The sequence below is a fragment of the Zeus faber genome (genome assembly GCF_960531495.2).
Source record: "Zeus faber genome assembly, chromosome: 10".
Classification (NCBI taxonomy): Eukaryota; Metazoa; Chordata; class Actinopteri; order Zeiformes; family Zeidae; genus Zeus; species Zeus faber.
In genome coordinates, this window is record NC_137199.1 from 24075109 (window position 1) to 24101933 (window position 26825).

General features: G+C 43.1%; 2 protein-coding genes across 2 annotated transcripts in view; one reads left to right on the top strand and one right to left on the bottom strand.

The window, feature by feature from the left end:
- Window positions 1-1093: 1093 nt before the first annotated feature.
- tex11 (testis expressed 11) lies at window positions 1094-11418 on the top strand (the record flags this gene model as incomplete). Its single annotated transcript, XM_080008217.1, has 29 exons — window positions 1094-1121; window positions 2157-2269; window positions 2786-2870; window positions 3030-3109; window positions 3212-3292; window positions 3426-3536; window positions 3771-3851; window positions 3968-4053; window positions 4143-4200; window positions 4298-4393; window positions 4503-4584; window positions 4879-4957; window positions 5104-5255; window positions 5374-5459; window positions 5554-5691; window positions 6535-6637; window positions 6714-6838; window positions 7150-7235; window positions 7734-7787; window positions 7879-7919; window positions 8006-8077; window positions 8219-8289; window positions 8520-8633; window positions 8986-9058; window positions 9516-9665; window positions 9757-9865; window positions 10267-10387; window positions 11011-11178; window positions 11350-11418. 29 exons carry the CDS (start codon window positions 1094-1096, stop codon window positions 11416-11418), a joined length of 2712 nt encoding a protein of 903 aa, XP_079864343.1.
- Window positions 11419-13339: 1921 nt separating this feature from the next.
- dlg3 (discs, large homolog 3) overlaps window positions 13340-26825 on the bottom strand; it is a 70805-nt gene continuing 57319 nt past the window's right edge. The window contains exons 14-24 of the mRNA XM_080008292.1: window positions 22078-22192; window positions 19636-19812; window positions 19409-19484; window positions 18796-18895; window positions 16986-17048; window positions 16039-16089; window positions 15838-15939; window positions 15557-15729; window positions 15161-15270; window positions 14972-15063; window positions 13340-14823 (exon numbers count right to left, since the gene is read on the bottom strand). Coding sequence (XP_079864418.1) covers window positions 14717-14823; window positions 14972-15063; window positions 15161-15270; window positions 15557-15729; window positions 15838-15939; window positions 16039-16089; window positions 16986-17048; window positions 18796-18895; window positions 19409-19484; window positions 19636-19812; window positions 22078-22192 — 1166 coding nt within the window. The 3' untranslated portion in view covers window positions 13340-14716. The remainder of the gene's footprint in view (window positions 14824-14971; window positions 15064-15160; window positions 15271-15556; window positions 15730-15837; window positions 15940-16038; window positions 16090-16985; window positions 17049-18795; window positions 18896-19408; window positions 19485-19635; window positions 19813-22077; window positions 22193-26825) is intronic.

A 26825-nucleotide genomic window follows, 5' to 3' on the forward strand; every position in this document is an offset into this window, starting at 1 on the left:
CTTGGTGCCAGATACCACAGGACACCTTCAGAGGTCTTGTGGAGTCCATGCCTCCACGGGTCAGAACTAGGGGGAGCTACACAATATGAGTTGTTATTAATGCTGTTTTTTTTTTATGTTGTGGGGGATCAGGAAATGTTGATGAATGTTCTCTTTGCTGGAATGTATATTTCCTAAATATATGACCCAACTGAGTAGGTCTAAACCAATCAAGTTATCAATTGCACATATAACTTGCATAAAGTATTTCAGATTAATTTTACTTCATGACTTAAATGGTCAGGTTTTTAAACATGATGGAAATTATGTTTAAACATTGATGGTTGTCCTATTTGATTGGTTGACCCTGGATTATGAAACTACATTTGTTTTGAATAGATTGAGGTAATAGAGCTTTGAGGTAGGCTGTTGTGGTGCAACTAATAAATGTTGATTGTTGATGTTGATTGATTTTTTTATTTTCTTTCTTCTTTGGATTGGCAAGGATAGAAAAGGAGTAAATGTGTCAATCAACCAACAGTGTGACGGTACACAGCTATATAATAATAATATGAATATTATGAAATCAGAATACAAAGGGAATGTAACTAGTAATGGAGGGTATCATGCAGCATTCAAGGCAGATGGTAAATACAAGATTCCATCCTGGACCATTTCATTAATTAACTATTAATTCATCTTGATAGAACCAAGGCCAATTAAATTTAAGTAACCTGTAAATACAACACATGGGCTGTTATACAAACAAAGACAGACCAATGTAGCCGTTTGTGAACTGGCCTTAATAATTAATTTTATATTTGTTATCGTAAGAATCACATATTTTGAAGGTCATTCTAGGGATTTTTGACGCCTCTCGGCAGAATTAAGGGAAAGAAAAGAAACAACAACAACAACAACAACAACAACAACAACAAACACCAAACAAACACATAAAAATAAATCTGGAAATACTTAATGTTTTTTTTTAAACAAAAGTTTGACCTCCAACCTTGAGTGGTGTGGGTTCAGCCCACTTGACTTGAATGCAGCGCACGTGGCTAACTGCTGCGGGCGGGGACGGCCGCCGCCCCCGCTCACTTGGTTTGACAGCATGGAGCGATTCGTCGCCAGGGTGAAATGTAAGCCGCTCTATTGCCTTTTTAACCGTCTGAAATAACAGCGTAAAGCCGAGCTAGCTTTGCATTCAATTCCAAAATGTCGCCACAGCACACATACATTAATCCACAGGAGAATTTGACCTTCGTTCGAGACTCGCGTTTGTTTGCTAGCTAGCTAGCTTTACACCGAAATCAATCTAATGAAATGCGATTTACCGCATTGCAAGAAATTATCCTCGGTTGTTGAAAGACATAATTAACTTTATCAGTACAAATAAATAGGTGGTACCTATGTATTACTACCTACTTCCTACCTAATAATGATAATTTCATTCATTTTCATTTTATCTACCTAACTGTAGTATAGACAGGTATGAAAGTTTGGACTAAATGTTATCTAACAATAAAAATCTTCTCAGACTGGGGTCCCACAGACAAAATCGTATCAAATGGGACCTGTGGCCGGATGCGTATCAAATTTAGGGACCTTGATATGGAAAAAGTTGAGAATCACTTCTATCGATAGAGAGATAGATAGATAGATAGATAGATAGATGAATATACCACATTCATCCCCAGAGGGAAATAGTTGAAATTGAAACAACGTTGCATCTGCTCACATCACAACAATAGGCAATAATAATAAACTAATACGAACAAAATTGTGGCATTATGCAATAAACCAAAAAAAAAAAAAAGAAAATTGGCAATATACAATAAACCTAAAAATCAACAATATAGAATAAAATTCTGCATCAGCAATTCGCACTGACAAAAGTAGGAAGTTGTGCATGTTTGCATACATGTATAATACAATCTGTTCATATACTGTGAAAAACAAAATGGTTATAGCAATTTAATACAGACAATATTTATATATATATATATATATATATATATATATATATAATGTGCAGCATTGATGATGCAGCATTTCCCAAGCCAGTTGAAATATCAATAGAATGAGTTATTTTTTTACTTTTTACTTTATTAAGTGAATACAAATGTCCTTAAAAATGTTGAGGTATGATTATAAAAAAGGCTTTTTACATCCAGGCCTCACAGACAGTCTTCAGAAGAAACAGCAGGTGGATTGCGAAGACGTGATAGAGAAGCTGTTTTCTGAAATCTCTGGGTTGGATAATTTGCCCAAACCACTGGATCCCCAGGTGGGTATGAATATATATAGATATAAGTATTACTCTTAATGTTAGTTTTGCCAACCTTCCATGAGGTTACATGCAGACAATGAAAAATACATCTAAATTTTACCATGTCAAGTCAAGTCAAGTTTATTTATATAGCCCTTAATCACAATACAAATCTCAAAGGGCTTCACAAACCCACATTTCACAGAGAAATCAACGGCATCCCCTCGTCTTCCAGTCTGTAAATCGGAAAAAAAGTGTAAACTGTCCCTTAAAATCACTAATAGAAGTCGCCGGATTTTTCATTGCAACACTAATTTCAACACTGTAAGGAAAGATGTGGCAGCCATGACAGTATCGGCAGGTCGGCAATCCTGGTCTTAGGTCAGGTATAAAATGAGAAATTGTATTACTTTCGAGAAAAGAAAAAAAAACACTCCAGACTTTGTAATTGTTTCTCTATTTTGTTGTAAGTTTTGTATTTGTTGGCTGTATTATCAACTTGCATGTTTACAAAGTTTCCACTATTTATTTTAGCTTGAGGAGTGTGCCATCCAGCTGTGGAACTGGGCTGTTACAAAGCGTGTGGGCACAGCCATCAATGAAACTCAGAAGGCAAAAGGTTTGATAATTCACCACATTTTACATATAAAATGCACATACATGCTAATGCTATTTAAGCCTATTTAAGCTTTGTAAATGTCCACGCTGTTGGTGTTTAAGGGGATGTCTGCATTTTGTGACATTGTATGAGGCTCATCCCGTCTCACCATCTTTTCAGTGCGCCATGTAGCATGCAGCCTGCTGTGCTGTTGTGAGCCTGACAATCCAGCAGAGGGAGTCATTCGCAAGCAAATTTTGGTGAGTTCCAAAATCGCTTCAGTCTGAGCATTTCAGAAGAAAAGGCCTGTGTGCCTGCCGTTTATCACCATAGATTGAAAGATATTTTTTGAATCTTTACAGATGGCGAGTAAGACAGGGAGAACCTGGCTGGATTGTAACAAATATCAGTTGGCTGATGAATTCATAAGAATAGCTGTCAAGGTAGAACCGCAATCATAATATATAACTGTAGGAGCTTGCACGCACACAGGCACACACACACACACATACACACATATGTACACTTACATATATATTGTATGTATATATTACACCTTCCAATGCTTTCTTCTAGAGCCTGGAAACTCTCTATAGCCAACTAACCTCCAGAGGCATCGACTCTGACTCCTGTAAAGGTGATGTGGAGAAAGATCTGCTTCGAGTCCTCTCTTACCAGGCAGAATCGGTGAGCTCTGGCGAATGTGATGTTCGACAGCTACATCAACGTGGATATTTTGTTCTTGTGATATTTGGCAGACGGGAAAGTTGATGTTCTCACAGTAAGACACATTCTGTGTGAAACAGTGGGGAAGTGTTAAACAGCTAATAACAATCAGTCAAAGAAATCCTGTTACTGCTAAGGCAGAGCTGTGTGCTATTTGCTGATATAGCATTGCAACGCATAGCTTATGTCTTTCAGGCCCGAGGTCAGGACAATCACCAGGAGGCTGTGGCCTGCATGCAGCGCTGCAAAGACATGCTGCTACGACTCCCAAGAGAGGTTCAACAAAACCCCTGTTACCAATATTGCTGCACTACACATGTTTCTTTAACTTTTGGCTGTTTATCCCAAAGGCATTGAGATTTTATTCAATGTATTTGTTATTTTCCATGCAGACTGGCTACCTATCGCTCATGTGCTATAACTTTGGAGTGGATACCTACTATCTTAAGAAGTTTGAGGAGAGTTCATTTTGGTTGAGGTAAAAGTAATAATGTCTAATATAAATGTGAAAACTTTGTGATTTGAAGTAGAACAAACTGTATTTGGTTTGTCATTGTCTTTATTCAGCCAAAGTTATGACATCGGAAAGATGAATAAAAAATACTCTCCTGGAGCAGAAGTAATAGTAAGTAAGAGTACAATAAATAAAAGTCTATTATATCTATTCACACTGAAATAAATAAAAATAATTTGTTTAATTATTTCAATCACGGTTATGTTAGGCCAAAGCCTTGAGGCTTCTGGCCACAGTTTATTTGGAGTGGAACTGTCAGCAGTTTCAGGAGAAGGCTCTCAATGCTGTAAGCTTAGCCAATAAGGTGGGTCATTTTCACAATATAAGTTATTTGTACGTATTGGTAAAACCCGGAAATGATGATTGCTCGGATTACAATACTCCTCACGTGGTTACGCTCTGCAAATTTTAAGGAATGGAAAAGTCCTTCTGGCCTTTACCTGAAGATGAGAATCCTTCTACGTTGTAGGGCCCTCGACAATGACATCAGAGCAGGTTAGTTACCACCAAGTTACCAAGTGGTTTCAGTACAACCTGACTGAGATAAGCAGCAGCAAGGGAAGTTGAGGAAGTGAGATTTTTGCGTCACATGTTTTAATCGAACATGCTGGGAAAAGTACATTATGAGATGCACCCGGGAAATGTACCATTGAAGTGCCCTCAAGCAAGGTACCCAATTGGGCATTAGTGCTGCTATATAACTGAAGGTAATTGGTATTACTCTTATTACTATTTGGTTTGGTTTATTTTAATGTATAAAGCAAGATATTGTTAAAAACAACTTTTCAGAAGTCAATGAGCAGCTGAACTCTGATGCCCCTCTTGAAGTGTGTGTGAGCACAGTCAAACTTCTCATTGCTGAAGACCGGTATTTGGTTGATACAATCAAACACACATTCATTTCAACACATGCACTGACACAAACATGCACATACAATACAGATAAAAGCATGTATATACATAAATTATTTTTACCATAGCCATTACCATAGGAATCTGTTTTGATTTCCCCAGAGAGACATTGGCTTTTGACTATCTCAAGAGTGTGTGTCAGCACTTTGAGTCGTCTCCCGATCTGAGCCGGTTGCTCGTCCTGCACATCGAGCTCCTGCTGCAGAGAGGGAAGGAGCTGCTGGGCAAACAGAAAATTGAAGACATCATCACTGGTATTTCTGCACAATACTTTGATTTAAATCATGTTCTTAATGCTATTGTACAACGGGCAGAGTTAAAATCGAAGATACACAGCTGTGTATATTGTTATTCCGTCTTGTCTTCTCTCAGGTCATTATACAGGTAAACAGCTGACTCCCCAGTCCCTCACTAGTTTACATATGCTGCTGTGGGACAAAGCTGCCAAACACTTTGAGGTGCGAAGAACAAACAGTCCTGTCCACTCGTCTATTTTAACTCGCAGCCTCGCTTACACTGTGAGCGTTATGTAACATCCAACTCTTTTCCCAGGAAAGGAACTACTCAGAGGCTCTGCAGTGGTACAGCTACTCTCTGAGCTTCTATAAGGGGGGTCAGCTGGAGCCAAACCTGGCCAAGCTGCAGAGGAACAGAGCCTCCTGCTTCCTCCTGCTCAAACAGTTTGAAAAGGTGAGACGACCACAGCAGCACAAGAAGGACAGGAACTGGCATCCAGACTAGTTTGTGGGACTGTCTTTGGTTTACCACCCGACCAGAATTATTATTTTTTTTTAAATTGAATAGTTATTTCAAAACACGATTTTCTTTATCAAGTAGCGAGGAGAGGGGTCTGCCTCAGCACCAATGTGAACCAATGAATCTTGGGTCTATTTGGTTGTGGTACCGAGTCATTTTATGTTACTCATGTTTATAGGTGGTACAGATCCCTGCCAGGTATCGATATCAGACTGATGCCAGCAAAATATGCTCTTTCAGATATCGAGAGGGGGGAAAAGTATGAATCCAATCATCTAACAGATAGAGAAGTAAAGTAAGCCAGATGATAACAACAGTAGCCTTGTGTGGCCTAATGTTAACATGACAACAACAATAAGATATTCAGCCATTCAGCATAGAAATAAGCCTAGCTATTCAGCATAGCACATGTGTGGGAGTTACCACAATGTCAGCTGTGTGGCAATACTTCACATGGAAAACAAAATGGCAGAGTAAAATATTTGTAAAGCCAGTTTATCGAGGAGCGCCACGAGCACTGGAAAATTTAACATAAGAAACTTGATAAAACACATGCAGAAGCGTCACCTAAATTTTGGAATATAGCAAATGTATTCAGGCTACATCACAATAGAAAAATAAAATATGTATTACTTAGCTAAGTTACACATGTAGGTTTGGGCTTCTGAGTTAATGTTTATTCGCACACTGTGCAATTAAAAAATAATAAATAAATGCACGTAGTGCTCATATTTGTATAAACATTTTTTACGTTTGTATATGAACACTGGTTTTCAGGCAAAAGAAGCAATCAAGGAGGCGGAGAGATGCGATCCTGACAACATTTTCACTCAGTTTAGTGTTTACAAGATTGCTGTCTACGAGAAAAACATAGAGAAAGGTATCTCTATAATGATTCAGGTCTGAGTGTTGGCTTCAGTGCATGTATTGAATTGATGCAGTGATTTCTCTGTTAGCTTCAGAGGCCCTGAGCGCCATAGGGCTTCTAGCCAAAGATCCTATGACCAGTGAGGACAGACTGCTGTTGTCTGAGAATGCTGCCTCCCATCTGCTCAGTCTGGCTGCTCAAATTGCTTTGGAGGTAGCGCTCATCACAATACAGGGTTCAATATATCAAGATACAATACTATCAATGCAATCAATGTACATTAAGATGTAATAAAACAACAGAAAGAATACTGTAATGCCACCCAGCGGACAAGGTTTTTGAACAGAAGTAAAAATTTTGTCTATCCCGTTTTGTTATTTTGTGAATCGGTACAGTATTTAAAAAGAATAACGGTTCTCACAGGTATAAACATTTTTTCACAACCTGATGCGTCGCTCTGTGTGGTTGAAAATATATAGAAATCTATGGGTTCTTGGGTTGAATGGTTGTTCTTTTTTTGCTAGAATGAACAGCAGCATATAGCCATTAAGGCGCTGGAGAGTTTGTGTGGAAACTCAAAAGACGACGCTCAGGTTCTGACGGCTCTCAGGTCAGTGGTGACTGAAATACACATTTAAAGAGTGTGATTCCAAAATAATACAATAAAAAAAGAAAAGTAAGGTCCATCTGTTACGAGTTCAATCATACTTGACTTTGTATTTTGAAAATTTATTAAATTACAATTTTTTAAATATTTATTTTATTATTCAGCAACGTTGAGTAAGGTCTGGGTTGAAAAATAGCGAACCTATCCTTTAATGCCAGAACTTGGGTTTATACATTTTTGTATTTTGAAAAGGCAAATGACATGCCTATTAATTACATTTAATAAAATCGAATTATATATGGTTCTTTGTTTGATACATGTAATGGGTAGGTACTTTGTTTCTCCATTGCAATGTACACCCATTGCTTTTCTTACAGCTCTTATGATCCACTGACCTATATTCCCATATTTTCTTCTGGTGAAAGTGTGTCTCTCTGTACAGTAGTTAGTAGGTGAACGAAAGGAGGTTATCTTCACTCTCCCCATTCATCCTTTTTTCAGGTGTTTGATTCGACTTGTGCTCTCCACAATGGAAACAGAAAGTGATGAGAGCAGGTAAGGGAAAATTAAAGTGGTGTCAGTAGGCTCAGTAATATTTGGATTATTTTGAAAATGATTACATTTCTGCAATAACACCTTCATTTAGAAGTGCACACCTAGATGACCTGCTGTCATATTTAACAATGGGTGAGTCGGTAATGGTGGTATATTCACTATTTTCACAATAGCATTTAATATTTTAGCTTTCTCCTGTGTGAGCTGTTAATTGTCAGCCCTGCAGAGAGTCTCTCGATGCAAAGCTGCTGAGCAACGCACGGAGAAAGCCAACTCGTTCAGGAAGACTGGTAATGAAATTATTCACTCATCTAAAATCTTTTTATACCTTGCCTTCATGGTGTTTTGTATGCCAGTGACATTGGTGTGTGTGTGTGTGTGTGGGTGTGTGTGTGTGTGTGTGTGTGTGTGTGTGTGTGTGCGGTTTACAGCTTGGAACTCGGCCCTTCAATGTAAGAGCAGCCCTGGGAGAATGAGGGATTTCTTTGTGCTCTGTTATCAGGCAGGTGCAAGTCAATAATAACTTAACATGAATTTGACGTGGACTTTTAAGGACAAACAGTGTCCAGCTGTTATGTAGCTTGGTCCTGGCGAATAAAGTACTTCTTAGGAGGGGGGAGAGCCATTCCCCTTCACTCTGCCCACGCAAGTCTTGTAGATGCAGTTCTGTAACAACCCCCCCCACCCCGCCCCCCACATACAATCCTTTGGTTCTATTTATTTGTCCCCTAGTTGTCCCAGTGGTGTACTCCTGACCGTGCGGTTCTTCTGTGCCAGAAGACGTGTCTGCTAATGGCCACCGCCGCCTCTCTGGAGCTTTGCAGGAAGTCACCTCACACTGTTCAGGTGTGACACGCATCTGCCCATCCACACAGAGGGAAATGTACCATGACCAGCAGCGTGACTAACCACATTATCAGTGCTGACGTTGGTGTTTATTTTATTATTTTTTTTAATCATTGCTGATTCTGAAGATGGACTGAACACTAGATGGCGATAGTGATACAAAGTGTGTGTGTGTGTGTGTGTGTGTGTGTGTGTGTGTGTGTGTGTGTGTGTGTGTGTGTGTGTGTGTGTGTGTGTGTGTGTGTGTGTGTGTGTGGGGGTGGGTGGGTGGGTGTGCTTGTGGGTGGGTGGGTGTGCTTGTGGGTGGGTGGGTGTGCTGTGTGTGTGTCTGTGCTTGTGTGGTGGTTCACAGACTGAAGAGCTGAAACAGGCTTTGGAGCACATTCATATCTGTGGGGAGCTCTGGAAGACGCTGAAAGCTTCAGGTACATCCCAGTGTCTTTTCTATAAAAACAAGGTTCTTTGTTAAGCCAATCACAATTGAGTATGAACTTGTCTGATTTCACACCCTAAAATGAAATAGAATCTGGTCATTTTTGATGGAGTAATAAGTGTATTATAACATGAATTTACCAAATGAAGATATACCGTTTATCTACATGTATTCCACATATAATAATCCTTAGGGGCACGTTCTTTAAAGTGGAAGATTGTTTGTGTTGGGTGGATTACACCAACATCAACAATTCCCAGAATACCATTAGAAACTGTTTTCTTTCGTTGTCTTTCAACATCCCTGCATAATACAAATACATTTGATGGCTGTTTCTAATAAAGCACCAGCTCAATAAATATAGGATAAACATCAAAATGTTATTTATTTATTTTTTTCTAAATAATCTCACGCATTACCACTTCAATATATGATTCATTTGTTCGCAGGAAACTCCTCCAAAGACCGAACAGACACATTACTGCTCTTGTACGAGTTTGAGGCTCGTGCAAAGTTGAACGACCCCAAGGTTGAAACCGTATTGGAGTCTGTACTAGAACTTGAAATTGTTGAAACAAAAGTACTGGAGACCATTGCAGGTTATAAAAATGAACAAGCCTTATGATCCTCCATATATAAGATCTCATACACACACGTTGAGATACAACATTGTATCTTTACCATGTGTAGCCCTGGCCATGGAGTCGCCATCCCACTTTCCCTCGCTGTGTAAGAAAGCCTTGAGGATCGCTCTTTCTCTGCACAAGAAACAACCAAACACTGACCTGGCTCGCTGCAGGTACATCGAGGAAATCACTATTTGTACCCTGTTCATGGCATCAGGTTGACCCTAAACAATCTAGTGACAATATGACTGTAAAGTCTGGCTATGACTGAGCATTTTAGAAGTATTTTAATGTATAAGGTGTGTTTGTAGGAGGAGCTATATTGACAAAATCAAATATCACAATATTTTTTGGGGAGTCAAAGAAATTGAGAATCATTGGTAATGTCAATATTATGATCCAGCACAGCTAGCACCATCTAAAACAGGAGTTCAGAACCGTAATGCAGCCTTGAAGACAACTTTATACTACATCATGATATTGCCATAACCAAAATCCCACATGATATTTAACCTTGCATCACAATATTGATATTATATTGACGTTTCCCCCATTTGTGGATGCATTTTTCTAGTCATTGTATCCACAGCTTGATCCAGCTGTCCCTCCCCACCGGTGTGTTGGAGGTGGAGGCCCGGGTGCTGGAGGAGGTGTGGGGCTACTACGAGGAGGCCCTGTCCATCATTGTAGCCGCAGTGAGTCAGCACCTATCACACACCACCAGCCCCGGGCTCGGCACCCCCTCCTTCCCTCTGACAGAGCTGCTCTATAATTAACCCCCTCTTTTCCATCCCTCGCCCGTCTGCTTTTCTCAAAGCAGCCTTTTTTTTTTTTTTTTTTAATCAATGGGCTTTTAGCAACACTTCAATTAGCAGATGCCTCTATTCACCATCCCCTTCCTGTCGGTTTGGATGGTTCTGTGCGGCATAAGCCATCGTGCTGCTGCTGTGCTAGAGGCGTCAAATTACCGAGGCAGTTGAGCGCCTCATAGATGGTGCATATTTCCATATTCATATCGAGTTTGAATTCAGATTCTGTCAAATTCTTCAGCTCGGTGTAACAGCAGGTTAATATTGACGGGATGTGTGAAATAATCAGTATTTTACATGACGGTCACCTCAAGTTGAATTGGTCATGCCCAGCTCACCCTAGAATAAAAAAAAAAGGTTTAGAGTTTTTCAGATCGCTACTCGAGCCATTACACAGCCACAGTAACAAGTCCATGCAAAGGTCCCCTTGAATACAAAGGCTCGGGTGAGTTCACCGTTGTCCTCCAGCGAACGGACTCCTTCTGACGGCTCCCTGCTGTGCCCTGCAGCCGGAGAACTTCCCAGAGACGGAGACCCTGTGGCTGCTGACTCGTGCCTGGAACACAGGGATCCTGCTGTACAGCCATGCTCAGTACCCCGAGGCCGAGAAGTGGTGCGGCCTCGGCATGAGCTTCCTCCGCTACCTGGGCTCCCTGCAGGAGAGCTACCAGGCGCAGGTAGAGGAGCTGGGCTGCGGGTGGGTGGAGCCAAACGTGGAGCCTGACAATGGCTGACTCATTCCCCTTGCTAGAAAAGTAGAAGAGAGGCCTCGGCTTAGGAAATACAAAATAAGTCAACAAACACAAACTTTTGAATGTGAACGAGCCAGATGGTGTGTCTGCCCACAGATGTCAGGTCTCTACAGTGAAATCCTGCACAGGCTGGACACAGCAAAGAAAAGCTTCAGGGAAGAGTGACGAGGCTGGCCTGAACCTGTTTAATTCATGTTTTCAAGGTGACCTTCACTTCACATTTCACGCCAAGTTGTTAATGTTGGATGTTCACACATTAACACTGCTGTAAAACGTTCACTTGAGCTAATCCACTTTAATACGGATTATTTGAATAAACATATTTTGAAGTCGGTCCACATCCCATCACTGAATAACGAGCACATCGAAATCATAACCGAGTTACATATTTTATTATTTTCAAACAAATAAACTCTTGTCAAGTTCCAAAATAAAACCCAAACAAAAATTGTAGGACTGTGTTCCCTCATGACTGGGACAGGTTGAAACCATGTGATCATGGCTGAGCGTCCCAATAGGCTGTACCACCTGCACGGACAGGAAGGGAACTACTGTACAATCAAAGGGTTCATGTTTGCAAGCACTTACTGCACGGATGTGCTCTAACATAAACAACTCATCACCCAAAACGACAAACAAGAACCCCCCCCCCAAAAAAAAAAAAAAAAAAAAAAAAAAAATAGAAGCATATGTTATTTCTCTCTCACCGGAACAAGGACCCTCATCAATTATACACACACGAGGCATTCGGGTTCCATTTTGTTATATACCACAACCTCAATGTAAAAGAGTAAAATGAAATCAAGTTCTTTGGGCTTTGACATGGCTGACCGACATACACACATCGTTAACAGTCAGCTGTATTTCAACTTAACAACAGAAAGGAGCAATTCTAAACCTATAAATGTGATACTGATCGATGCCCCTGGTTTCTGTGATATTGTCATGTAGGTTTCTGTCTGCGTGTTTTTCAGTATTAATACAATATATATAATTTTTAAAATCTATACACCCAGACACATTCCACAAGAAATCACATGTAGACAGGCCCTACTCAAGGGAATTCACTTCCCAGCTGACTAGTTAATTGTTCCAATAGGCATCTGAAGAGATTTTGTCTATAGAGAAATACCAACAATACGGCACATTTGTATGGAAATTATATTTCAGAGTAGCTCAAAGTTTACTTACCTGACATTTGTGGTCTATAAAACATGTCTGTCCCAGTTTGATTCACACATGCATGAAGCACAGGTGAGGGGGATCTGCTGGGGCTTATATACATTGTACAGCTACCACACCCTTTTGAAACAGTCTGCAAGCAGTTTAGAAATGGCTCTGTTCCCTTCGGTTATTCCCTGAACTCTGGTTTTGACACAGGTTAATGACAGCTGGTTTAGCAGTGGGTGCCGGACAGGTGGCCACACCTGTTCAGAAAACAGCTGCAGGTACGGGTGCTCTGCGGGTGGAGAGAGCGGGGGACCCAGTGGGCCGGGTTACCGTTCTCCGATCGGTCTGGTTTGCTTGAGGAGAAAACCCCCTTTTTGTTAAACCCTTTGAGGAAGAAAAAAAAAAAGGGGGGGGGGGGACGACGACGACGACCCCAAAACCTTTCACAGGGTCAGGGCCCACAGTATTCCTTCTTCGACAAGCTGTGCTCCCTCACGCGTACACGTTCACACACCGGGACGGGTCGTTTCAATCCAGGTGGTGCCGCACTGCAAACTCATGCAAGGGGTTATCACACAGGCGATCTCGACGAAGCTTCAACACACCTTACGGGGGAAAAAAGAAGACACGATGCATCCTCCGGATTGTTCAATTGAAAAGCCTTTAAAACTATGAGAGAAAGTACCGCGAGTATTGTTGTTCACATTTAGTAACTCATGAAATGTCACTGTCAAACGAGGCCATATGGTTGCAGTGGAAACTCGCTCACCCCAAACACCCGCCAAGGCTCAGCACAGCGCCTGCTCACGACACCTTCAGAAAGAATTGATACCGCTGTAGATACAGAGCATACAGGTTTAATCAAACCCATCTTTGTGATCTCTCGGGTATGGGGGGGGGGGGGACCCAGAACAGGTTATATTGACTGTTTAATTGTTAGCACATCAAATACAATTATTTTTTTTCTACCCGTTTTTAAGGCCACCACTCAGGCGGCGTACAGGACAGTACCATGTGACCATTCAATCAGAAGAGAATCCTCTTGGAAGGCAGAGAGTGTAATAGGGGAGTCTGCTGCGTAATGTGTGAGCGGGGAGGCTCCGGCCATGCAAATTCAATTCCAATGGGCCAATATTTTTATTTTATTTCCCCCCTCGATTGTGCAGGAAAGAAAACGGGATAAAATAGAGGGTAGAATAGGTGAGGTTGCATTTAATCTATTGCACTCAAGTTTGGCCTCCTAGAAGTTTGGAGGACGCAACCGGGGGAAAAAAAGGAAGAGGAAAAAAAAAAATCTAGAATATTTCCTTTCTTTTGTCAATTGTCTGTAGCTTCCCTCATTGAGAACAGGTAGTCACAGAATTTGTATTTGATGTTAAGGCAGTTTGGTGCTTTGCAGAGAGCCCAGTTACACATCTCTACCCCCGTCCTTTACACAGAGCAGCTAGAAACCACAAGCAAAATCCCCCCCAAGAAATAAAAAAATAAAATAAAAATGAAATCTAACAGCCCTCCAAGTAGACAATTCTAGTGAAGTGTAAAATGTGTAGTTTTTAATATGTAGTAAAATCTCAGCAGGATTTTATCATTTATCTTGTGATTTTTATAATATAAATGTATAGATTCACAACTCGTTTCTTCCTTTTGTTCCGCCTCCCATGATGCACAGACACCTGGCAGATGAACAAATGGCAAGCTGGTTTGTGATAAATAGATCACCAGTTTGTAGACTCCGACAATTTCCTCAGTCATTATAAACAATAGCGACTCCTCGAACAGTACCATCAGCTGTGTGTGATTTTATCCAGTCCGTTTAGAAAAATCTGTAGTTTCACTCCTCATTTTGCGTCCTTTTGTGATTTAATGAACATTTACAAAGTTTTCCAACTTGGTAACGATTTGTCTCTGTTCCCCTGCAACTTCTTCTAGAATCCCAGCTCGTCGCTCGCTCTCGGGAACTCTGTAAAACATTCTGGTCTCCGCAGTCAGTCCCAGTTCGCTTAAAGGATTTGCTCCTTTTCCCTTTTTGTTTTTAAATGACAAATTCATTTGGAATGGCATTTCCAGTCTTCAATGGATTTGTTGAGAAAATCATGCAGGGGTGTGCACAGTCACAGTAATGGTGATAAGACTTCTTTTTCATTAGAGTAACATAATGATGACACTAAAACTTGATATGAAACATCTGCAAAAAAGGGAAGGGGGGGGGGGGGGTTATTTGGGTGGAGGTGGGTCTCTGGGAGGGAAGCTCCGCTCAGAAGCAGAGTGGAGGTGATGGGGTTCAGCCGGGAGCTCAGAGCTTCTCTGAGGAGGGAATCCAGATGTAGGGGCCTGACTGCTCCTCGATGATCAGCTTGATTTTGTTGTAGATCTCCTCTAACGAGTCACCCTGCACGATGGCTGGAGACAGATCGTGAAGTTTTAGTTCAAGGTCAATTACCATGGAAATAGTTGCGATTAATAATTTAATAGTTGTTGTGTTCGTTTTATGCCAGTATATAATGCTGGCATAAAAAGAAAAAAGAACACCACCTGGTCCTGGACTTACCTGTGAAATACTCTCCAAATTCCTGCTCCAGCTTAATCGCCTTGTCAAACACTTTATTTGCCTGCTCGTACGTCTGCCTCTTATTCATTTCCCTGCAAGACACATGGGGTTGTTGTTTGCGTTCAAAAATGGACAAATTCAAAAACCTTGGTACATAGATATAACGACAGATACAGAAAGTACACTTACATTAGGGCTTCAACAGATTTTGGTTTAATGAAGATGGCAATAGAATATAGTTGTGCTTGTTGCAGTCGTTTTATGGCATTCCCAGAAACGTCAAGAATGCAGTGTTTTCCCTAAAAGAAACGTGTAAAACACTATAAATAAGATGTTCAGCCGTTACGACGACTCACATTTGTTGAGGAAATGGCGATAACAGCACTTTGACACTAACTGCACTGCAGTCGATTTCAGGCAGGCTGCGTCACAACATTCTTTATTCATGTTTGCACTTCAAGCAGCGCTATACATGACAAAACCCACGAGCGGTATTCACGGAGCGTGACCCACAAACACGGGTTGCATCCAAATACTGCGCTGGCACCACTGAAAACCCCCGGTCGAAGGGACGGTGGTCCTCACCCTCTCAGCCACCGCTCTGACGGACAGGATGCTCGTTCCATAGAGGTTCTCGTTGAACTGGCCGGCCTCAATAAACTTGTTGTCCTGAATGTCCTTCTCCATCTGCTCTCGCGAGCCCACAAAGTGGTAGTCTTGGCCATCCATCTCATTCTCTCGTCTCGGACGAGTCGTGTCTGCACGGGGGGCGGAGAGATTCGTAATTTTTTTTATTTTTAGTCCACTGCAGAATGATTGGAGATTGACAGATTTCTATTGTGCTCGATGGTGCGTTCTCAACTCACGGGGAACACAGGAGCCGAACTTGTGGGGAAACTCCGAGATCAGGTCGTCATTTATTCTATCCTTCATTGGGCCCAAGATGATCACAGGTCTTGTGTAGTGAACTAAAAGTCAAAGTTGGGAGACGGGTCATTTGTTGGAAGGTAGGAAGCATTGTAAGGACGAAGAAATGGTCCCAATTAAGTGCTCTGTCGGTCACTTACTTTCCTGTCGAATGACTGGTTCATAGGAAAGAATTGTGTCCTCCTGGCCCTCTGTAAAGCAAGTCACAACAATCTATATCAACAATTAACCATCTTAATTATAATGGACTTATGGGGTGTTCACTTGGATAAAAGCAAGGTGATGTAGCAAATTCAGCTCCACAGTGACACAGACAAAGTTGTTTTCCCCACCAATCGATCGATACCTCTGGAATGCACACCTTAGACGGATTAAAGGTGCAATGGACAACTTTTGCGCCGCTGTCGCAAAGACTACCGGATCGCTCAGAGCGCTCCGTCTGAATGATCAACACCACTTCGAAAATAGAGAAGACAGAAGTGTGTTCACTGAAGAGGTCAATTTAAATTGGGACAATTTTAGTTCAATTATGTTTATTTTGGTTGCGCAATCATAGACATGTATACATAGGAACTACATTGATTCCTTCGGCCCGTTGCTGCGATACGTCAACTAACCCCCATATTTAAATGGGCAAGACTGGCCTGTAAACAATTACAAGTAAACGGGGGAGCTGCATAAAAATAACACTACAACATTTACATTTCTCAACCGAGAGTAATAACGTTTTTTTACTCCGGGATTTGTGTAGATTGCTCGACCGTCGGCCATTTCCGCTTATGGCTGCGCATTGGTTGACACTTCCCGTGACGCACTGCCGTTAATCGATCATTTTCCCGTGGAGCCACGGAAAATTGCAGTGATGTGGAGGCTTACAGGGAACCAATCTAAATGCCGGTGTCATTATTCTATGACCATTACACTGCAATCAACATTTACTTCGTAATAAGTAAAAGCAAAAAAATTGTCCGTTGCTCCTTTAATGAAATAAACACCCCTCGCAGACCTGCAGATTGATCACGCACAAGGACGGCAGTGCACAAAAACCAACATCATCCACAGCTACAGCACATGAACGGCAACTCACTTGAGCTGCTTTCACTGTCACTTGTGTTGGACGTCAGGCATTCTGAGGAAGATGAGGAGAGAACTGCACGTCAGACAATTTATAAAAGAGACGAATATTGAAATAAATTAGGGCTTTGTCCAGAGAAAAAGTCACCAGTGTTCAAAGTCCTACAACCCCCCCGAAACAAGAAATCCACCCCCATCTCTTAACATCTACTCCTAACACCCATGATCGAAACAGGAAAACTAAGGCAGAAGTACAGTTCATTGTGGCTGCCGTGCCACGGCTATTTTGGGGAAGCGTTTTAAGGTGCCAGCAATCGGAAATGAAACGTTTCCTGTGACAACGTCCGACTGACCAACCATTCCCCTGCCAATGTTTCCTATCGCTGGGTCTGTGTCTGCAGGGGCCCATCTCATGTGAGGGACCAGTCAAAGAAAGCACATTGTGGCATCGGGCCACTCAAAGCAGGCCTGGCAGCACCCTGTTCTGGTGACGGATATATCAGCTTGCACTGTGGGATCCAACAATGCCCCGCTAAACACGTACCGGGACGGGGTGTCTGCAGGTGTCAAGAGCGTTCAACTCAACACTTGGGGCGAATTAAACTAAATTTACGACTGATTGTTGAAACGGATCATCTCGCTCTCTTTATACAGTCTAAGTATGAAGGCAGGTGGTGGGGTTAAGCAGTAGGCATCGGACATGTCGACACCGATGTAGAAGAACTTACAATTGATCAAATCTGACCAAAATCTTTATGTTGACATTAAGACCTCATGAATTCAAATTTAAGACCAGTTGAGGCCTAATATTTGTGAAACTGAATTTAGAACACTTGACGACATTTGAAAAAGAACCTGCAGACACACTGCGTAAAAAAACAATAAAAAATAAACCAAAAACTGGACAATGAGAAGTAACCCTGTATGTTAGGAATGTCATATGGCGTCTTACATATATTGTTCATGCGCAGAGTGAGTGTGTGAGTGTGCGCGCGCGCACGTGCGGTTTAGCCGTTCCCCGAGGGGTCAGCAGTGAGTATCTTGCTCTGAGATTAGGGGACAGCTGCTCAACAGTACAACCACACACTTACTCAAACTCTTTGATCCATAAAAGTCATCGCTTAACCCTGGGAAGTCCTAGGTGTCCCGACAGGTGAGAGCAGAAACCAAGAGAAGAGAGCAGACAGGAAGAAGAGGTTAGTGAGTGTCAGGGCAGAAGAGAGAGAGAGAGAGAGAGGGAGAAGGGTTGTGTACACACATGGCGCTGTGCTGTTCTCCAATGACCCGCTAATAAGGCCTTGACCACTTTTCACTCAGAAGAGTTCAAGGCCTTAAGATTACACAAGCCTGACCCGACCGCAGTGGGACTGCGTCCTGTTGGGAGTTTAAGCCTCTGTCCAGTCAATTACTTATTTTTTTTTTTTTGCCGTCTCGGGTCAGTGATGAACGGCTGGGGCTCATTTTTAGGGGTAGCCAGTGTGTTAACACAGCCAAAATAAATACGACCAAACAAAAACTACGCACACAGCTTCCGAGCGCACACAACGCAACGCTCCTCGGGTGGCCAAAGATGGACGCTCCGACGACACCAGAGAGAGAGCGAGAGAGAGAGCCCCCCACAGGGTCTTTGTGTGGGGCTTCTCTCCGGGACCATGACAGGGGCATGGGTGAGGCACCTTCATGCAACCACCACCCATCCCCCAGGAGGCGAGCAGAGAGATGAAAGACGAGGAACAGGAATGAAGCGTGAAGGGGGGGAAAGGATGGAAAAAATAAAATAAAATAAAAATAAAGAGCGATTGGATCAGGAGGCCAGTACTTACGTTCAGACTCCCCCAACTCCTGCACTATATTCTCCTTGCTCTTGTAAAACGGGAACTTGCGTGAGAGGTTGAAGCTTTTTTTGCGCTTTACTTTGACTGGCTGTTTGGAGATGTGTGGACGAGAGGAGGTGGAGGAGGAGGGGAGGGAGGGGGTGATAACAAAAACAATGGGTTTCAATGAAGGCACTAAACACATGCGGAAACAAAACTGAATGGAAAACAATCAATAGCCATCAAATGATGGATGGGATATGGAAATCTGAGCACCGGGGTGAGAATGAATGGCACATCAACGAAAGGGGAACATGCTACTATTTGCCATCATCTTTAATAAACCACTTTCAAAAGGAACTTGCATCCTGTGTTCAATGGATAACAAATGCGTCACACCAGGATTTAAGTTCAAAAGTTTAACAAATATATGACAAACGGTAAAACTTTGGAGGCGCGGGTACATTTACGCCGCTAAGCACATATGCTGTGGATTCTACGGAGAGCGACTGCTTCCACAGAGTGCCCTGTAACCCAACCAGGTGGTAACATGAGCCCCCTCTGTGCTCCCTCTCGGTCAGGGGGAAGTAGGCCACCTCGCTGGGAGCCGTCCCAAACTCACCCTGTTGGACTCGATCATGCCCGTCCTGGCATGGAACTTGACTGTTTTTAACCTGGCTCGCTCCTTCTTCTCCACTCTGCGGGGAGGAAAAGAAAACAGAACAAAAAAACACAAAAAAAACATGTATATATATATATATATATGATCCCACTGAGGCCTGATTCCAGGGTAGGTTTCACACCGCAAGGAGTTTGGCCGAGTCGGTGTGAGTTGGGACGTGGTCGTACCTTTTCTTGCTGGGAATCACCCCGATCTGCTCGCTTTCGCCGTGGGGCGTGACGAGCCGCGCCTGCCACCACTCGTCGTCGGAGGCGTTGATGACGTGGAGGATGTCGCCGTAGGAGAAGCTCAGACCCTGGCTGGGCAGGCAGCTGTCCCTAGTGCGGTCGTAGTCGAACAAAGCTCTACAAACGGGACAGCGCACACGCACACAAATGCAACGTGCTTAAAAAGGTTGAGATTTTTCTAAATGTGAACGTCAGAAAACCACCCGACCTTGTTATGATCATCTATTCAAATCGGCATCCACTTCGCTTTTAGCTGCACTCCCACTCGGTTTACACTGCTTGTATGGATCTGGAAGAAGCCCCCCCCCCCCAGTGGAGCAGGCCCCCTGTTTGGGAGCATTGAGGCTTCCCACTGAATTAAAAGAGTATTGAAATTTGACGAGGAGTGTGTGTCTGAACAGTTAAATCACTAGAAATGCCTCCGACATGGGCATTCATCAGGATTATATTAACATTTTTCAAAATAAAAAACAAAAACTTTGAATTTTTTTTCCCCCCAACTACAATACTAAGGTTTACACAGAAACCCAACAGTTAGTCTCCAAATGTGAACCTCAACAACTTCACATCTAGTTCCGATGATTTGATGGCTGTATGGGGAAGGAAAAATAACATTTTTTTCCAAGAATCTTTTTCCATGCCTAGATAATCTGTGTAGGCCCAGGCTCGACAGACAGACAGACAGACGGATAGATGTCCTGTAGCTCTACACACAATTCTGGACAGGACAAATTAACCTGGTTATGTACGATATGATATGTGTCATGGTTAATGGTAAAACGATTTATCGCATAATCCAGAAAATTCATTTAATTCCATTTCAGTTACCGGATAACTGATTTATTGATGCATCAGGTAAAACAATAGCAACAACTAAGCTAAAAGAGCAATACTGTAATGCAACATGATGAACTACACCTTCTATAACTACATACTTCATCCATAAAGTAAAAAGAGATCCTGAAATCTTGAGAACTGAGACAGAATAAGTGCATCAATCATTTATTACTGCCTGACATTTCACATGGCACTTGCAGAGTTCCCCTACAGAGTAGAATCTTTGTTTACACATATTTTGCACTTTAAACACAAGCTGCCATCTCACTGTGTGCTGTGACCTTGCTAGACAGGTAGACCCACAGCCATTTAAAGTGTCATAAAAACTGGCTATACAGGTTCACCCATCACCTGACCTGCAAGCCTAAACCATATACCATGGCTCGCGAGAGCGCTGCTGTGGCCAAATTGGCATTTTCTTTCACTGGCTTCCGATTCTAGCTGACCTATTCTTGGCTTTTGAAACAGCTGAGAAAGCATTGCCGCCAAATAAAACATATGATGCCACTCCGTCAAAGATTTAACTAAATAATCGCCATCATAAAATTGGTTGCATTTTCGGTGTAGGTGACCAGAGTGACGATGACGCTCACGGGCGTGGATATGTTAAAACTCAGACAAGGGGCTGAGCGCAGGACGGGCGCGTTTGAGTGCGGGTACGCGAGCATGTTTCCATGTGAACACCTTAGAGGCTTAACGCCTCCGCATTCCTGAGGCTGGGAGGACATGGTTGCTGCAGCCGGATAACTAGACAGCTTTTCCTACATAACTGCGGGCTTAGTCATCCGCACAGGGGTAGGCTGGGCTCTACATGCCTTCCATGGCTATAAGAGGGCCATGAGCCACACCGGCTAACACGGCCTATGGGGGCTGTCCGACCAGGTAAGCAATAACACTTCTGATCCATTGAACAGTTCAATGCCATTGAATTGGCAAAAACTAAAAAATAAATCACTCCGCTAACTAAACTAGCTATGTGGCGAAGGCTCAGCAAAGTGCATCAACATCACTATGCTCAAATGAGTTACATCACAGATTAATCCATCCAACCTTGACCCCTGTGACCAGATGTATTCTTTGGGGTAGGAAACCACGACCTGCAGTACTTCCTAAATGAGCTTTCATCCAGATTGACCAGCCCAACATGTAATAACACTCCAAATTTTCGCAAGCTGAGCTGTCAATCAGGTAAAAGACATCTGAAGTGGGGTACTGCATTATATTAAATGGAAGCATCAACAGCAACCGTTTTTAACCTAATTGCAATCTAGCACTGAAAGGAAGGGGAAATGCTACTCCATCACCTTCCTCCATGGTCATTCTGGCACCTCGAATTTACCTTTAGTTTATAAAACATTGCACTGAGCCGCTAACGTGTTGCCGCGGCCATATTTGGCCTGCTTATGACAGCGAGTGTTTTTTGGGCTATTTTTACAAGAACCAGACAGGTAGGGCTTTCTTTTTACAAGAGTGGCTAGTAAGTAACAGATCTAAGAACCTGACGCGCCTCCCGTGTGTGCGTGTGCGTTTACATTCCAGCTGTACCTGACATAGAGGGAGCGTTTCTCGCTGGTCCGCAGGGAGCCCGAGCCCGAGCTCATGCTGCTGTTCATCATCTGTTCCCTCAGGTCGTGGATCTTGGACTCAAAGCGGCTATACTCTGCAGACACAAGCGCACAGGGAGAAACGATCAACAAGGTGCCAAAACACGACTTGTAACGCACCTGCACTGCTCACCTGTTGACAGAGGAGAGAATCGGCTCCGAAATTCAAACCTTCCGATTTTAAGGGGTGTCCAGTTTGGATCAATACGCAAGGGTTTGGCATAAACCTACTCCAGACACATTTGTTTGACAAAACATTTGTAGGACGACTTGTTACACCCCTTAGGATTTATACAGAGGAAATCAATGCCAAAACATTTATAAATCTCATCAATAACAAGCATTGAAAATGGCATCAGAATCGGCCGAATACTGACACCCTGCACTTCATACTAATATCACACACGCGGTAAGCTTCGGCTGTTAGATAAAAGCTCAGGAGTGACCCTATTACCCCGCTCCCCCACGGTCATTGTTGGAGGTCTCTGCGCCGTGAGAGGACGACAGGTTCAGCGGCTCTTTTCAGGCTGATTAATGACCCAACGAACAGATGGGAGCTTTATCACAGATCTGCCTCGCACATCCAGTAATATCTTCTGTCAGGTAATTAATTATGCAGATTAATAAGTTCAACATGGACTCTTTAGTGTGGTTTAACAAAATAAAAAAATAAAAATAAATAAAAAAAAAAGGCCTCCGACAAGTCTGAATGGATCACCATTTGTCACGGGGTGTGTAAATCCAGTTGCTGCTTGGGCGCTAAGGGGATGATATATGAATCCACCTGGACCTGCTCATTAAGAATCCACTCATTAGCTCGCCGTGCTCGGGGTGGCCGGGCCGCTGGAAAACGCCAGGCAACGGAACCAAACAACACACACACAGCTAGAAAAACGAAGCATCGGGCGCAGCTACGAAAACAAGTAGGGTGACCGACAAACCGGGAAAACACTGACAGGCGTAACGGATAACACCAAAAGGAAACGTGAGAACAAAATAATTTGCAGCATAGAGGGACGTAATCCGTTTCCACTCCTGCCAGAACTAAAACCAATGTCAAGGAAAGAGAAATTAAGCAACATGGGTGTATTCTCTTCTCGGAGAAAGTCTACATTCACAGCAATTGAGGTGGATTTTTAATCAGACAATCACTTAATAAGTGTTTGTAAAATCTTGTTGGAATGCACTAATGACAGGGTATATCGTCGCAATTACCATAACGAACCTTTCACACAGACCTAGGACAAGCAAATGTCCTGTAAATATTTCTTTGGTGGAATCTGTGAGACCTTGTCCTACCTTAAGATTGAGTCATCCATGGTTGACAATACTTTCCTGTTCCAACACCCAAAGCAGAGATCAAAGTCCAGGTTCTGTCATAGCGGGCAAAAAGCAGTCCTGAAAGTACTAGCATGCCTCCAACGATGATTTACTTAAACTTCCGGAGAAACGTTTGGGTAGGGTGCGAAAAACGAGCCACTGTGTGACTTCACCTCAGAAGGGGAAACCTGCAGTGGATTCAAAGCAAACAGAAACCCCGCCTCGGGCCCCGCGCCCAGTCTCCACCCTGTAGTCTCTGCTGGAAGGGTTAACAATACCGCTCAGTGACAATACAAGGGCAGGTAACATGACACCACCTGACTGCCGGTTTCCACTAGCAACGCCCCAGCACTACCGGGAGCGCAGACAGTGAATGCGGAATCAGCCACACACGCTGTACCACTTGGCTTTCAGACACAGGACGAGAAGAGAGCTCTAAAAAGAAGCAGCCCCGAAAAGGAGGAGCCGAGGGACGAGACAATGAAGAGTTAAATGGACGGCGGCAACTCGGCGACCTGCGTCGCAACGGCAACTCGACGCACCTGAAGGTTTAGTACTCTGGATGGGTGGAGTGTCAGGTGGAACAGGGGGCGCGGGTCAACACGACGCTAGCTTGAATTGTTCTTACGGCTCCTTTCAGGCAGTCAGGAGAGCGCCAATGCTCAGTTCAGACTACAAGCCTTAAGCCTGATTTTATACTCGCCGACAGTTTTTCTTTTTGCAGTTGTGTGGTGCGAACTGCTTACAATGCGATCGAACCGCTCGCAGAGACCGGCGAGATACCAAGCAGGTATTTTGCAGGTATCAATGAGAGCAGACAGAGGGGAAGGGGAGGAGTCAAGGAGAGAAGGAGAGAGAGAAATGCACCGGAGCAGCAGCTAGAAACACACAACGTACCTAGTTGACTTTTCTAGGTTTTTAATATATTTATTATTTAAATTCTGCTTTTATTTGTTTTCGTTTTTTTTATTTGTTTGCTTTTTTTTTTTTTTTTTTTTTACAGTGATCAAGAATCTAATAAAGAATGAATAATCCCGTCCCACGCCTGGTATCGTGTCATTTCCGGTGTCACTTCTCACGCGTTCTTCGTGACAAAACATAGCTTGGGAGACCCGACAGACTCGTTGGGGATGCCTCCCGGTGAAAGATCTCGTCATGTGTGACCCCCCCCGTGCGAAACCACGACGACTTCCAAGGTTCCCGATCACAAGGCAGAAGGTTGTCTAGTGTAAACTGTTCAGCGATCTGATGACTTTAAAAGTAGCCGGGGCATTAGGAGACCAGAGACCCCCCCAGACTACAGCAAAGGAAAGGACGCCGGAATCCACTGGGAGAAAGACACTGGACTAAGCTGAGGAAACAGCTGTAGCCCTCAGTCAGTAGTCAGTTCATGGCTCACGGAGGGATTTAAGTGGAACCCGACTACTGAGTTGTCCAGCTCAGAATCGCAGAAGAACAAGTAAATCACCAGATTACTGAGCGGAACGCATGTTCTCAGTTTCTTACGGCGCTTGACGTGCATAGAGAACGCAGGTTAAAAGGGGGCGAAAGGGTTAAAAGGGTGACCAATAGGAAGGAAAGACAAAGACAAAATAGAAACTGGGTCACTTGTGCATTGCACTCTCCCACTGCTTGTCCTCATTAGGTGTACGTCTTTTTAATTGTATGTTTTATTTATTTTTCATTCGGGGGTCGCCTGCTTCTTCCTTGATCCACTTATGCAACACGGCAGACCTTCACAAGTAATATGAGTAGGTCAGTGTAGCTCGTCAAAACACTGCAGTTGGACAAGACAAACCCTGGTTGAATTGTTTCTAAAACTTTGCGCAGTGTGCATTAGTGAATGGGCTTAGTGGTTTGAGATATCCGGCAATGCCGCCACCCCCCCCCGTCCATAAATTGAATGGGGTCCGCCGTAATTACATCCCTTCACAGTGAGGCAGGGGGAGAATGAGGGGGATATACACCCCTCGTTTCCATTCACCCCAGCTGAATGCAAGGCTGAGTTACAGTGTTGGGGACGCTCCAGTGCGCTAATGAGACGGGGTGGACCTCCCGCTGGAGCCTGTGCCCTCTGCCGGGGCTTCATGTAGTCTTCAGCACTGGCCCTCCATCAGAGGTACGCGCAGGGCCAGGCCCGCGCTCCAGAGAGCACTCCAGGCAGCTTGCCCAGCATGAACCAGCATTCAAACAACACTTCCTCTCCCTAACTCACTGGAGGGCAGCACCATAATTTAACATTATTGGTTGTCGTCTTTCAGCGGTACTGCATAATCAGGATGTTCAAAGATCATCGTACTGTTTCCCCAGTTTTGTAGCTGGAATCAATGACGATGTGTAGATTTGTTGTGAAATTATCTCTTAAATATTGGAGTCGTTCTATTCTAAACTGATATCTTTAAATTGCCACATGATTTGAGTCGGTTGGATTCTTCAAAATGCGTTTGGAATTTAAAGTCAAGCTCTGTGATACAGATATCACACTAAATGCCTGATTATCATGATAGCAAATTGATACGATAGCAAACTCTTTCATATTGCCAAGCCCGTGTCCCCTTACAGCGCACCGGGGATCCTTCCGATCCAAACGCAGGCTAGAAACATGCCAGGCTCAGGAGGAAATCACTCATTGGCGACAGATCTTAGGGCACAAGTGGGGAAACAGGAAGTCAATCATTTGCCAGCAAGTCTTGACTCATGCGTTTAGACTGGTTAAGCATTATCGGCCTCTGCTACAGTAAGATCTGAAAGTGCTCTTCACTGTCCCACAAAGGAGGCATGGTGTTTGTGCATAGTGTATAAAAGAACGATTTGCTCACAAGAACAATGGTTCCCTTCAACTAAACACATCATAAAAGATGTTGCTTGATTGTTGGTGAATTGTGAGACTGTATGGACTCACATGGAAAAGAACAAAGCATTATATTCAACATTATGTGGGGCATTTTGTTGGCTGCAAGAGGGGAGGAGGCGAAAGAAAATATTGCGATATTGCCAGCTGGCTAATGTTTTTAAAGTGGTTTAACAAAAACAATGTTTTTTTTTTTTTAAACGTATGTTTTATTTGAAGTAGAGGCCAACCAATACATTGGTTATTTTACTTTTTTGACCACACCGGGAGCGGCAGTAATGCAGCCGATGTGTTCTGATTTTTTAAGTATAACAAACAAAAAAACATTGACTATTTATCCTGTACTTGTCTGTTTTACAATACTTTTAGGTTACTCACAAAAATAAGCGCGTCGGATTAGGCATTATAAATCCATCCAGGTTTGTTTACACTCGTGTTTAGACATGGACCTCCAAGCAGGAAGCGATGCTGTGTTCATGTAAACTCTGAAAACTACCTAGTTCCAGAAGTGATGTGTT